Genomic DNA, 13666 nt, shown 5'->3' with positions numbered 1-13666 from the left:
AAAGGTGTGCCTGCCCTTATATAGTCTTTGAAATTGCCCATCCTGTAGCTCAAGACCACCACCACCCCCCATACATCATACATACATCAGAGAAGGGGCAGACTACAACAGAAATCTGAGTGCGTTTTTATCCTATCTGCCAGGTTACTTGATCGGATTACCTGGGCATCCTGGCCACTCTCTTGTTATGATAACTACTCAACTCCTGAATCCAGGTCACAGGTTCACCCTATTCATATCTTAAATGTGCCCTTAAGACAGGATCTGCGAACAAAGAGACAATGGGGAGATTTCCCATTTTCTTCCACCTTGCAGAGAAATTGTTGTTGTTTTAGTCGTTCAGTCGTGTCCGACTCTTTGTGACCCCATGGACCAGAGCATGCCAGGCACACCTATCTTTCATTGCCTCCCACAGTTTGGCCAAACTCATGCTAGTTGATTCGAGAACACTGTCCAGCCATATTGTCCTCTGTCGTCCCCTTCTCCTTGTGCCCTCCATCTTTCCCACACCAGGGTCTTTTCCAGGGAGTCTTCTCCAAAGTATTGGAGCCTCAGCTTCAGGATCTGTCCTTCCAGTGAGCAGTCAGGCCTGATTTCCTTAAGAATGGATAGGTTTGATCTTCTTGCAGAGAAATATTTGAGGTCATTTGGGGGAGACAAAATGGTTTCAGGACTTTTTTTCTGTTGGGTTTTAGACATGTGGTTTATAAATTTATGAATATTTATTTTATATATATATGACCTTAAAATTCTTATAACATGCACAACTTGCAGACTTGACATATATAGAATAAGAGAACAAGAAGAACCTACGTTGAAAGTCGTTTGGAAAACCTTTGTTGAATATACGGAAAATGATTGTGTACAGCTGAAAACGCTGGCAGCGTTAAGATAAATTCAACAGTGTAAATAAGTTTCGATGGATGTAATAATGGAAAACCGATTGGTATAGTTTTTGTAAAATATGCAGGGATGTAAGATATATAAAATGGACCATGGAAAGAGAAGAAGGGAAGTCATGGATATCTCAAGTATGTGAAATGTTTATCTGAAATTGTAAAACAAAATTTAATTTAAAAAAAAAAAACATATTTTAAAATAAGCGCCTCGGTTTCTTAAACATTCTGCCTTGATCCCCCACGAATTAATCTTCCTCCGGGATGCGCGCTGACTCCCGCCCAGGTAGGGAAGGGGCGTGGAGGACCAGCTTCCCTCGGGCCGCTCTGGGGAATGGATCTCCATGGTCGGGCTGGGCGGAAGCGGTGTCAGGCGACCGGAAGCGGAAGTGGGGGACTCCATTGGTTTTCCCGGTGCTGGCATTTTTTTTTTTGTTCCCCCCCACCTCTCCCTCCCCAAGTCCCCTCGTGATGCTTTCTCTGGATTTCTTGGACGATGTTCGGCGGATGAATAAGCGGCAGGTAAGCCCAGACGCCCGGAGGGGATGGGGAGCTGCAGCCACGAGGGAAAGAGGGGGAGGGAAGGAGAAAAGGAAGGGGGGAGGGAAGGGGAGCTGCATCCCTGGAAGGGAGGAGGGGGGGGGAGAAAAGGGAGCGGGGAGGGGAGCTGCAGCCCCTGAGAGAGGACGGGGGAGGGGAGCTGCAGCCCCTGAAAGAGGAGGGGGGAGGGGGGAGAAAATGGAGGGGGGAGGGGTGCAACCCCTGACGGGGGGAGGGGTTGTGCAGCTTCGTAGGTTCAAAGGCCTGAGGGGGTCGCCTTGAGAAGCCTGTGCTCAAGGGGGAGGAAGTGGCAGGAGGGGCTTTGGGGGGGGGAGGAGGATTAATTAATTTAAACCCCGCCTTTTCCCCTGACAGGGACCCAAGGCGGCTTGCAGATAAAACCAAGAAAAGCTAAAAACATGGGGGAGGCGGGGGAGGGGGAATAATTTTAAAAACAATTAAACATTAACAGAATCAAAACTAGACTTTGATATCCCTCCCTCCCCTAATGGCACAACTTGCAGGCAGGGAGGAGCCACCTAATGATGAAAAAAAACCTTGCTGGCCGTAGATTTAGGACAGACAACATAGAGCCGTGGTTCTCAATCTTTGCTCGCACCACACCGACTTTTTTTAATTCATTATAAGTACATTGGACAACACAGCTAGGATTGTCCTCGGTATCACATGGTGCTCTCGCTCTCATTTTGAAAAGATATCTATGCACATTCTGTAAATAAAAAGAATTATTTTGATACAGTGGTACCTCGTGTTATGTACCACCACCCCTTACAAATGCTGCGGGTTACGTGCTCCGCTAACCTGGAAGTAGATGCCCCTTGTTGTGACCTTTGCCCTGGGATGTGAGCGGAATCGCGCTCTGGCGGCACAGGAGGCGCTATTGGAGAAAGCGTGCCTCATGTTACGAGCAGTTTTCTGTTACGAACGGACCTCTGGAACGGATTAAGTACGTAACACGAGGTACCACTGTCCTGTGTTAAACTACACTGAAATGTTTGAATGTTTCTTTGATTGCCCTTGAATCTTCCCACCACAACCTTTGAGAGCCACTGACACAGAGCATAGCAAGCTGGGAGCCAGTGCACTCATTGGTCCATCTAGCTCATTATTGTCAGTACTAAAAGGCAGTAGCTCTCTGGGTCTTCGGGCAAGGAGCTTCCCCCAACCTGAAGATGCCATTGGAGATTGAACCTAGGACCTTGCACATGCAAAGCAGGTGCTTTGCCTGTTGGGTTGCGGCTTTCCCCCTACGCAATGGGCCCTCTTCACACAGCACATTGTTTTAAGAGCACAGTGGGCTTCCTTCCGCTAGTTTGACACCAGTATGTTTATCTAGCTCAGTGATGTTTGATTTGACAAGCAATGGATTTCCAGAGCCTTTCAAAATGAGCTGCTGCCTGATCCTTTATAGAAGATCAGTCTTTTTATAACGATGTGCACTGTCAATTAGAATTGCATGTTAGGAAGGGACTGTACTTCAAGTAGTATGCCTCTTGCTGTGTGCAAAGCAATTTTACTCAGAAGTCAGTCGTGTCTAAGGTGGCAATCTTAGGAAACTTGATGTTACATGATGTGTCTCCCCTGGCTTACAGTCTGAGGATATACATCTTTATTTAGAAAGAAACCCCATTACAGCAGGCATGTCCAAAGTCCGTTTGGGGGCCTAATCCGGCCCGTCGGCTGGTTTAATCCAGCCCCTGTGGCAGTTTATTTCCTGGGGTAAAATCCTACAAAAAACCTCAACAACTTCAATCCTAAAAGAAGGTCAACATCTTTGGTTGGACCTTTGGTCGGCCCTCACAGCCCTTCACTTTATCAAAAAGTTTGGACACCACTCAATACAGTATGTGCTTATGATTGGCCTTAGATGGCTTTGAAATGGGATTTGGCAAGTATCTTCAACCTTTTCCAACCTTGGACTCACCTTTAACCAAGCATGAATTTGGGGACAGATTTCTGAATTTTTTACCATATATTTGCATCATTGCATGGTGATAATGCTGTTGTGACCCACCTTGGATCAGACTTGCTCCCACTATGCTTAAAGGTTGGTTTGTCCAGGTAAAGGATGCTTTTTCATTTTCCTTGGCTCAACTGGAGATTAAGAGCAAACAGATTGTAGATGAGGCTACTTGGAAGTAAGACCTGCTGTGTTTAGTGGAGCTTGCTTCTGTTTGCAAAGGATTGAAGCCATGCAATATGAACTCATGCTTCTTTATTTAGAAGTAAGTGCTATCAATTGAAAAGAATTTACTTTCAAGAAAGTGTCGCTAAGACACAGCTGTCAACTTTTCCCTTTTCTTGTGAGAAATCCTATTCGGAATAAGGGAATTTCCCTTAAAAAAGGGGGAAAGTTGACAGCTATGGGCTAAGATTGCAGCTTGAAGGTGTGGGAAGGGGTGTTATCATGCAACACTTGCATGAAACATTGTTCAGCTGCTGACTCAATGTGATTTGCTACCAGTAAATACAGGAAGAGTTGAGCTGTTAGCACAGAGCACCTATAAAGCCATCCAAAGTCCCAACATCCTACTGCAGGATTGGAAGTCCATTAATTGGCCATTGTGCACAAACTAGTATTTGGTATCCCCCAAGGGACAGCAGAGCACTGAAGGGCAAGTGTGACTAACCTGTTTTGGGGCAAAGGGCGACAAAACCCATGATTGACCCTCCAGGTCTGATGTGTGATTGAAGTACAAAAGTGGGCATAGTCATTAAAATTCAGATCCAGCATGATGACCTCCAGACAATATCGAGTCTCAGAATATGCTGCTTTTTAAATTTAAAGCTGCCAGTTTAAACCACTTTATTTGAACTGGGTTCCACTGTTTTGACAGTGCTTGAGAATTCAAATGTAAGTGTATGTCCAGGCAAGCTGCTGGTTGCACTCCACTTACTCCCAAGTAGTGCTGTTGACAGTGATGGGACTTGCAGAGGAAACAAGTTTGCCAACTACAGTTAGAGAAAGCAGGGTGGGCTTTTTGGAGCGGGGTTTCTCTTGAGAGAGGTCTTTGTGCCTATGTATCTTGGGGCAGGGGGGTGGCTTTTGTGTTCTCAGTGCCTGCCTGACCCTTGTCCCCTTCACCCCCTCCCAGCTGTATTACCAGGTGCTGAACTTTGGGATGATCGTTTCCTCAGCGCTGATGATCTGGAAGGGGCTGATGGTGGCAACGGGCAGTGAAAGCCCCATCGTGGTCGTGCTTAGGTAAAACTGTGCTGGGAATCTCTGGTTGCAGGGTGAGACCTCAAGGATTGCTGGAGCTCAGATAGCCTGGAATGGCTTGTCTGGGCTGGAGCATCTTCTGGGCATGGCCTCTGCCAACCAGCACAGACCCTTTCACCACTGCCAGCTTGACAGAAGGGCCTATGAAACCCAGAATAGCAAGAAACTGCTATTCAAGCATCTGTAAAAAGGCAGGGTGCAAACCCTAAAATATTCAAAAGCCCACCACGTAGGGGGCGCGATTCTTGGGTGACAGAGTGCAAAACGGCCTGCCCATTATTAAGTAAACTGTATTTTTCAAGACAGGCATTACACCTTTAACGTAGGGAGGGAGAGATCTTTTGAAGAAGAGAGTGATTGGCCCTTGAGGGGAGGCATTCTAGGAATATGAACATATCTATTCATATGAAGTCAGCTCCTTGGGCTATCTAGTCCAATGTTGTCTAGTTTGATTGACGGCAGACCACAAAGACTTCCAGTATAATACTTTCCCAGACATGCCTCCTGAGGCCCTTTTAATGGGAGCGGGCTTAAAACTGGGGCTGCAGAGCAGAAAGAGACAGTAAAGCTATCCAGAGTTCTGAACCTGCATTTTGCTGTGAGGTAGGCCAGACCATCTCCACTGGTGGCCACTTGGGGTTTCTAACAGCTTGATTATAGTAGTAAAATAGTTGGGCCAATGCTGGCAGATCTTCGTATACTCCAGGATAGATTCCCAGGGTTACCTAGGTCTTCTACAGCTGCCTTTGAAGCTGGTGCTCTAATGGAGCCAGCAATGTGAATAATAAGTACTAAACTGTTACGTAAAAGGGAAAATATGGACCCGCAGCTTGAAAGGAGCCAAGATCCGTTTCTTGCTACCCACATATTAATGCATATGAAAGGAAAAGAAAGGTTGCCAAGAGATCAGTAGTCCAAGTCAGCTGGCAAGGAAGACTAAAACGCACAATAAAGTGTGCAGACTGTCCTGAGAGAGCTGGGGGTGTATTTCTCTTCTCACTCTTTTAGCTGCAAGGATAGAAGGCATTGTGAATTTTTATCTCTCTGCCTTCTGCACGCAGTTGGGTCCACTTAATGGGGAACCTTCAGCCCTCCAGATGTTCTTAGCTTCTAGCTTCTATCCAACGGTCAGGGGTGATGGGAGTCCTGGTCCAACAGTATCTGGACAGCACAGGTTCCCCATCCCTGCTTTTAACATTAACAGCCATGCCATGAGATGGACTCATGGAAAAGAAAATATAAAATTAAAAAATCCTTCCAGTAGCACCTTAGAGATCAACTAAGTTTGTTCTTGGTATTGTTACAGCATCATGGAAAAGAGTGTAACATGTCGAGGACTCCTGTAGAGCTCATTACTTCTTGGAAAAGTTCCCATTGTCAGGTGTGGCAGTACAGTAAAGGAGCTTCAGATGGGCTGCATTTTATATACAGGCAACTCCCCATTTGCGCGGGGTTGCGTTCCAGGTCATAGCATGATTGTGTGAAATAGTTTGTTAGCTGAACATCCATGGAAAAGCCTTCATACACCCTGTTCTGCCCCCCTTTTGTGACATTTTAGGGTCACTTCCTGTGACATTTTAGGGTCACACTTGTGCGGTTGCGCGCATATCGGACACACCTAAAACATTTTCCGCCTGCACTTATGATAACATGTCTGTACCAGCTTTCTTTGCTATGCAGACACAAGACACATAACAACAAACAAAATGAAACAATACCCTAACAATAAAACTGATTAAAATATAAACAAAGTCCTTAAAGATGGAACAAATCCTAAAATGCTTTAATTTAAAAACACACACACGGAAAAGGAGCAGTCTTAGGATACCAAATGCACCCATCTGAGGGTGTTGTTCCACAGTATGGGGCCACTACTGAGAAGGCCATCTCTTGTGTTCCTATGAGCCAAACCTCCATCAGTGGTGGGACTGTAAAAGGGCTTCAGATGCTGTGCAATTTTCTCTAAAATGTTTATACAGGAAGAAGCAGCTCTGGAGAAAACCCTGGTCTTGGACAGTACCTGTAGGCCGATGTCCCCCAGTTTGGGACCATTCAGATGTAGTTGTTTGATGGGAGTTGTAGTCCAACAACATCTGGAGGGCCCCAGGTTGATGAAGATTGCAATAGCCAAATAAGATTCCGAAGCTTTATCTCTAAGCGTACATCCCATATGGCTGATGGCTTGCACTATCTGCAGATCTTCTGCCAGAGCTTGAAATGAGACACCAGAAGACTCCCTCTTTGCCTTTGCTTTCCTTGTCTGAATGTCAGTATTTCCTGGCGACTGCAGGCATAACATACAGATGCACAGTGCTTACAAAGTTCAGCATCTCAGCCTGCACTAGATCAATTACTGCAAAATTTGAAAGGTTAAGGATTTTGAATCACTTTGCCATTTCCCAGACATAAGTAATGGCCTAGCAGTGCCTGGGATAAAATAAAGCTGGTGATGGAGAGAATCAGTAACAGCCCCTTACTGCAACACATGAGGAATTGGAATTCCCGGGAGTATTTCTTTGCATGCACATGAAGATTCCAGCTGAAGCAATAGGTGGTGTAGTTTGAATAGCCCATTCTAGCAGTCCTGTAGCCCTTCAAAACCACCCTGGGTGATGATATCTCAGGACATAAACGCTGTGCTCATTAACCGATGGCTTTGTCTTCCAGTGGCAGTATGGAGCCTGCATTTCACAGAGGAGATCTCCTATTCTTAACCAATCGCATTGAGGAGCCAATCAGAGTGGGCGAAATCGTGGTCTTTAGGATAGAAGGAAGGGAAATTCCAATAGTGCATCGGGTTTTGAAAATTCATGAAAAGTATGTGTGCCTTTCTGGATTGCGATTGCTGCAAAAGTCTGTTGACATGTCGCTTTATGCTGGGATCCTTTTCCAGACAGCAGCAGTGTTCAGATGTCACATCACCATGGTTTAGAGGATAGAGAACAAGTTCTGTGCTTGTGCAGTCCCTTCTCCTCTTCTATGCTCAGTTTCATTTGTTAGTTTGTGGTTTAAACAAACCACAGTCTGCCATTGCATCCCAACCATCAAACTGGCTTGAGCAAACCTTCTGAACCAGGAGTGCAGTCATGATTTGAGATCCTCATTTTGAAATCATATTTGAATGGCTTGTTCAAATCACAGGTTACTGATTCAGATCAGCAAACTGTAGTTTGGTTAAACCTGGAATAGTTTTATTAAGCCCAGTGCTTGAAGAGAAGAGGAAGCTTCTTCCTGATCCTTTAAAGATCACAAGATAAGGGTATGTGATGTCTGAATGTGTTTGGCTGCCTTGGAAATAACACAGGAAATAGCATTCTGTCCTTGGGTTAGTGGGGGTATTTGCAGTTCTGGAATAGCTGTGGAATCTAAACCATGGCTATTTTATACTTCGGCACAGTTTATTGGATGAATGCTGCTGTTCCTGTGTCTCCCCCCCCCCCCCGAGTTTATTGGACTGTTTTATTATTTTAACCCATCTTGCATCCTATGTTTATAAGAAGGCCTCTCACATCTATTCTCATAAAAGTATATATGCAATGACCAAATAAATTGTCTGTCTTTTTGATAGGAACTACTTTTAATGTGATCTCCTCCCTAATTGCTTGACTGTAACATTTTCTCTGTCCTTTAGCTTTGCAATATCCCTTAAAACCTGTAGTCTTCTGGACCTGACAGAGTATCCCAGTAGTTGTGTGTGTGTGTGTGTGTGTGTGTGAGAGAGAGAGAGAGAGAGAGAGAGCATGCAACATGGCTGTCCCAGACTGAAGGTGCATAATTTATATTGTAAGTTGCTTTGGGTTGTCTCATGGGAAGTGACTAACAAACGAAATGAAAATCAGTAATGATAATATTGTAGAATCTCTCCCAGAATTGCATCCCATTCATTGTCTCTTTCTGGGGCAGGCCTGTTTTATTACATTTCTGACCTTTGCACACATCTGTAACCCTGTTGTGCAATGGCATCCTGTCCAGAGGAATGAGAGGCACACCATTTTTTATTATTATTAGAAAAGGTTGCTGGGTTCTGCCTTGGTTGTCCTTCAGCAGCTACCTAACTCTGGTTTTTCCTCCCTAAGGCAAAACGGAGACATCAAGTTCTTGACGAAGGGTGACAATAATGCTGTTGATGACAGAGGCTTGTACAAGCAAGGCCAGCACTGGCTGGAGAAGAAAGACGTGGTGGGGCGAGCAAGAGGGTAAGCTGTGAGCCAGCAGGGGATGATGTGTAGCATACCTTGCATGTTGAATTTCCAGTGAAGCTGTCAGTCTTTACCTCACATTTTTTTTAAACATTCCTCTTTGTTAAAAGTAAAAGAAACTAGCACCAGAAGGGGATGGGTTGGGGTAGAAGTTCTCCCTCAATGTGCTAACTTTTGACTTGCAGAATTTGTGGGGAGGAAGCATGCAAATGTTGCATTCCCCCACCTGCTCTCTGAAATGGTACCATTTCAGGAGTCTGCCATCTTGTTCTTCCTCCATGTGTCCAAAGCCTTGTCCTATCTATCAAATGCATCTTCAGAACCGACAGTCAACCCAATGAGTGTCTAACAGTGGTATAATCTGTTTCTTTTTAGATTTGTGCCATACATTGGAATAGTGACCATCCTTATGAACGATTACCCAAAATTTAAGGTATGATCTTCCACTCAGTTCATCTGTTGGAGAAATTATCTTCTCCCTTATGCGGGAAGCTTTTATGCAGAAAAATTGTTAGTGGGATGTGGGGGGGCATCTCTGCAGTTCTTCACAGTTCTTCCCACTTGTGCAACAGAATTCCTTCTCCTCCCCCTGTATATCCCCTAAATTGGCTCTGGGTGTTCCCCCAACTCTGTGGAGCAGGTGTGGGGAGGGTGTGTGGGTCGCATGGGGAACAGAAAGGGACAGGATGTTCCATTGTGCAAGTGGAAATCCTTGCATTGGCAGGATGAGTGAGTCGGCTATCATTCCAGATTGAGATCCTGAGCCCCTTTTAAACAGATTAGTCGCAGTGTTTGAGCATCTTCTCCGCCACCCCCTTTGCAGAGCTTGGAGCTTTGTTTAACTCTCTGGGCATGGACTGGGGGCGAGGAAAGGCCAGAATACATAAGGTGGGGAGGCATTGATGAGGAAGCATGATAGGGAAAGCCAAGGAATTGCAGCCCATCCCACACTAAGACTTGCTCTGACTTCCAAATGGGTAAAGAAACTATACATATTCTAGACGTTTTCCATTGCATCTCTTCAGGCTTGCTCCTCAAGGAGGTGATAACCCTGTGCCTGGGGTATTCCATTTCAGATTGGGGTTTGTGTGTTACATGATTAACCCCTCCATTAAAAAATAAATCCTTAAACATAAAAAACTAGCACAGTTAGGGTGAAGGCTAAGCTAGAACCATGTCTCCTTTGACATTAGCTTTTTGTGGAGAGAGATTGAGAGAAGGGAGAAGAGCAGGGGTGGGTTTGATCCCGTCGTGTAAACCCCACCTGCAGTCTGAAGGTGGTGGTATGGTCCACTGACCAGGTATTAGTTTGCCACCTTGATGAGCATTATTATTATTATTATTATTATTATTATTATTATTATTATTCCACTCTATACCCACAGGTCTCAGGGGGTTCACAGGATAAAATCACAATATATAACCGAAATGACATAATCAAAATAAAAACAAAAACAACTCGATAACACCCCCCGAAAAAAACCAACCCACATTTTAAAAGACATTACTGTTAGGTTTTTGGTTCTGGTTTTGTTAAGCTGGGACGTTGTGATTCTGTGAAATCTTGAGATCCCGTATAGTAGCCTCTCCCATTCTGTTCTACAAATCACAATTGTGCATTCTTATACCTAAGCTGTAAATGTGTTTGACAGCTCAAATCCTTTTGTCTTTCCCCCCCACAGTACACTGTCCTCTTTCTACTGGGCTTGTTTGTGCTGGTGCATCGAGAGTAGCCTGCCACCCAGGGAGGCCAGCTGGAGATGCCATTTGCTCTTGAGTAGACAGTGAGGTGTGATGTATGTACATTTCACTGCTTCTTAACCAAGTTCGGTTTGGCTTTTGTTTTTGTTTTTCAACAGCCGTGTAACAGGAGAGTCGATCCCAGTATTTTGAACAGTTTGTCACATTTTAGCATTTTTGTACATCAGTGAATTTTTATATTAAAAGATTTAAGCCAAATCATCTTGTCTTTCTATGAGCTTATGCGTTCTCTCTTCCCTCTTGCTGGTCACATTAAGTTAGACGGGAGCAGGACTTTGGCTACCAGCTTGAGGGCACCACAAGTGGATGAAACCATGGGGCAAGCAGGCTGTATCAAGATCTGAATGAAACATTGTGAGGCACCCACAATCCCTATCATACCTTCTGATTTTAAAACTGTAAACGTGTAGCAGCTTCTAAGGTCTCCTTTGAGAACTACAGGGAACAGCATTGAGTACTTGACTTGGCATTTGAATAGCCATGCTTATTTTATTCCCCACCACCACCACCTTTCCTTGAGTGAAAAGCTCCAATTTTTGTGGCACGTATATATGTTTGCAAGAACTCCCATTGGGACAACACAGTCCCTGCTGTGTTGTAGTGGAACATTATTTGACACAGCATGCAGAAGCCAGTTGCAGTAGGAACATAAGAAGCTACCTTGTACTGAGTCAGACCACTGGTCAATCTAGCTCAGTCCTGTCTCCATTCACTGCCAGCAGAATTTCAGGTGGGGGTGTTTTTCCAGCCCTACCAGGAGATGCTAAAAATTAAACCTAGAGCCTTCTGCATGGAAAGCTGATGCTTTGCCACTGGTCCATGAGGCATCATTAAGACAACTAGGAAATTGTTTTAAAATGTGTGCCCTGCCCCTCCCACAAGAAAGCTTTGGGATGCTTGCACAGGCCACAGTGAGATGTGAATGGGAAATGGTGTACGGCCTATCAAGAAGAGGTACTGAGTTCTACCACAAAAGTCAGATGAAGACCACATAGGACTCTTCATAGAAAGGACCTGGTTGACCCCTGCAGCAGAATGAGATGGGAGAATCTGGAGGTGCAGAGTGGACCGTACCACTTCAGATTGGGGGGTGTCCTTTGTGAATGCTTTCCCCATGTGTAAAAACAATAAAGTAAGGTAATCAAACAGAAAATTGGGAAAGAAATTTATAACCCAGCTCATGCTTAGCTTTAATAATAATTATACCTTTATTGTCATTGTACAACCTGTGTACAATGAAATTAAATGAGCCTCCCTCCCCCCCCCCCAAACACTCATTATCGAACAACACACCACCTCGAAAGTCAATTTCGCTATGTTGTTTTCCGTTTTCAGGGAAATGTTTAAGCAGGGCTTTTGTTCTTTAAAGAGCAGAACAGAACAGAGTACTTTGGACTCTGTTGCTTCATTGCTACGGGGATCTGTTGGATGTGTAGAGCAGTTCAAGTATTTTGCCGTCACCAATGGCAAATACTCGAGTATTGGTGGGTGGGTGTGCAAAAAGGGCCTCACAAGTGTGCCAGACCTTTTGGTAGAAGCAAGAAAGACATGTCCCTGCGCAAGGATCTTGCATTCTAAAGCCGGACAAGTCTAGACACAGCAGAGGAAATGCGAAAGTGAGGCGAAACACAAAGGAACATGAGCAAATGTAACTTCACAGACTTGGGGACAAAGATGGGTTAAGCACAGGCTGGTTGACACCTTTGGAGAAGGGGCCTTAGCTTGGTGGTAGAAAGCAAGCTTTGCCTGCAGAAATTCATAGGTTCAATCCCTGGTATTTTCTGTTTAAAAAATCATCTGGTATCAAGTGAAGAGAGAGAATGCACTGTCTGAAACTCTGGAGAGCTACCTCCAGATACAGAGGAACAGACAATGATTGGGTAGATCAGGGATGGGGGGACATGTTGGATTCCAACTCGACATCAACCTCTGGAACGGTCAGGCATGAGGGGTTGTAGTCCAACTGCACCTGCAGGGTCAAAGGTTCCCCATATCCCTGGCCTAGATGGACAAGGAGCCTGACCTGGCACAAAACAACCTTCAGCGTTCCTAAAGCTGGGTTCTGAGACAGGACTTGAAGGAAAAGAAAAGGAGCCCTTGCGTTCTGGAGCCTTCATTGTGCGCTACCCAGAGACTTGCTTCTCTGCATTCTAAAGAAGTGGGGGACCCCTTCCCCCCCCCACGGTTTCATTGATGCTGTGCTTGCATGGCAAGCTTGGGGGTGCAGAGAAGTCGGCACACTGCATGTCTGTCCCAAGCAGGGCTGCTTGTCAATATCCATGACATGCCACAGCAAGGAAGCCAGGTGACCAGAGGGAAGGTAGCATTGCCTTCCATGCTATGTACGTGATCTCTAAATGCTGTGATTTTATGCACTGAGTCACTTTTCTCTTCGTAGCTCCCCACTAAGAGAGCAGAGGGCGCTTTCTCATTAGTAACTTGACTCCTGCCCCAACAGCATCACACCTCTAGGAAAGGTCACCAAAGACGTGTATGTGCTTTAGCACAATCGCATCATCATAGCCGTGACGGTGTGAGCTCCTTCGGCAGTTTCTAACATGTTGCCTTGTCGCTTGCGTGCGCATCACCAGCTAAATGTGCTAATATTCCCACATCTGTCACTTTGCAGTGAATCCAGAATCCAGCCTGGCTTCAGGTTGAAACCCTTGGCAGAGTGGTATCTTTGCTCAGGGGCAGGGAACTTTTGGCGGCCCTACAGATGTTGCTGAACTACAACTCCCATCACCCCTGGCCAATGCCGAGCTTGCTGGGGCTGCTGGGAGTTGTAGTTTGGCAGCACCAGTTGGGCGAAACATTCCCCACACCTCCCTTAGGTGGTTCAATTTGGAAGCAGAAAGAAAGCCAATGTGGTCTAGCAGTTAAGAGCAGTGAAGTTCAAATAACTCCTCACTTGGTCACAAAATTGACACTTGATCAGCATCTAAGCCTAGCTTGCTTCATAGGTTTGCTGGGAAGATAAGATGAGGATAAAACCTGGGTACACTCTGTTCCTAAGAACTTTGAAG

At 45.3% G+C, this 13666-nt stretch overlaps 1 protein-coding gene across 1 annotated transcript; it reads left to right on the top strand.

The window, feature by feature from the left end:
• The first annotated feature begins 1260 nt into the window (after nucleotides 1-1260).
• SEC11A (SEC11 homolog A, signal peptidase complex subunit) lies at nucleotides 1261-10838 on the top strand. Its single transcript, XM_033167370.1, has 6 exons — nucleotides 1261-1418; nucleotides 4553-4662; nucleotides 7348-7497; nucleotides 8757-8876; nucleotides 9255-9312; nucleotides 10562-10838. The coding sequence occupies exons 1-6, from the start codon at nucleotides 1368-1370 to the stop codon at nucleotides 10610-10612; spliced, it is 540 nt and encodes a 179-aa protein (XP_033023261.1). The 5' UTR covers nucleotides 1261-1367; the 3' UTR covers nucleotides 10613-10838.
• The last annotated feature ends 2828 nt before the right edge of the window (nucleotides 10839-13666 follow it).

Source organism: Lacerta agilis, chromosome 13 (assembly GCF_009819535.1).
Source record: "Lacerta agilis isolate rLacAgi1 chromosome 13, rLacAgi1.pri, whole genome shotgun sequence".
NCBI classification, from domain to species: domain Eukaryota; kingdom Metazoa; phylum Chordata; class Lepidosauria; order Squamata; family Lacertidae; genus Lacerta; species Lacerta agilis.
Note: the sequence above shows the minus strand (reverse complement) of the source record. Positions and strands in the feature narration are given on the sequence as shown.

What these genes read in the sequence shown, in the direction of transcription:
- SEC11A (XM_033167370.1), top strand. Translation starts at nt 1,368, where the DNA reads ATGCTTTCTCTGGATTTCTTGGACGATGTTCGGCGGATGAATAAGCGG. An exon ending in GTGGTGGGGCGAGCAAGAGG is followed by an intron (nt 8,877 to 9,254) that starts GTAAGCTGTGAG and finishes GTTTCTTTTTAG; the next exon opens with ATTTGTGCCATACATTGGAA. An exon ending in ACGATTACCCAAAATTTAAG is followed by an intron (nt 9,313 to 10,561) that starts GTATGATCTTCC and finishes TCCCCCCCACAG; the next exon opens with TACACTGTCCTCTTTCTACT.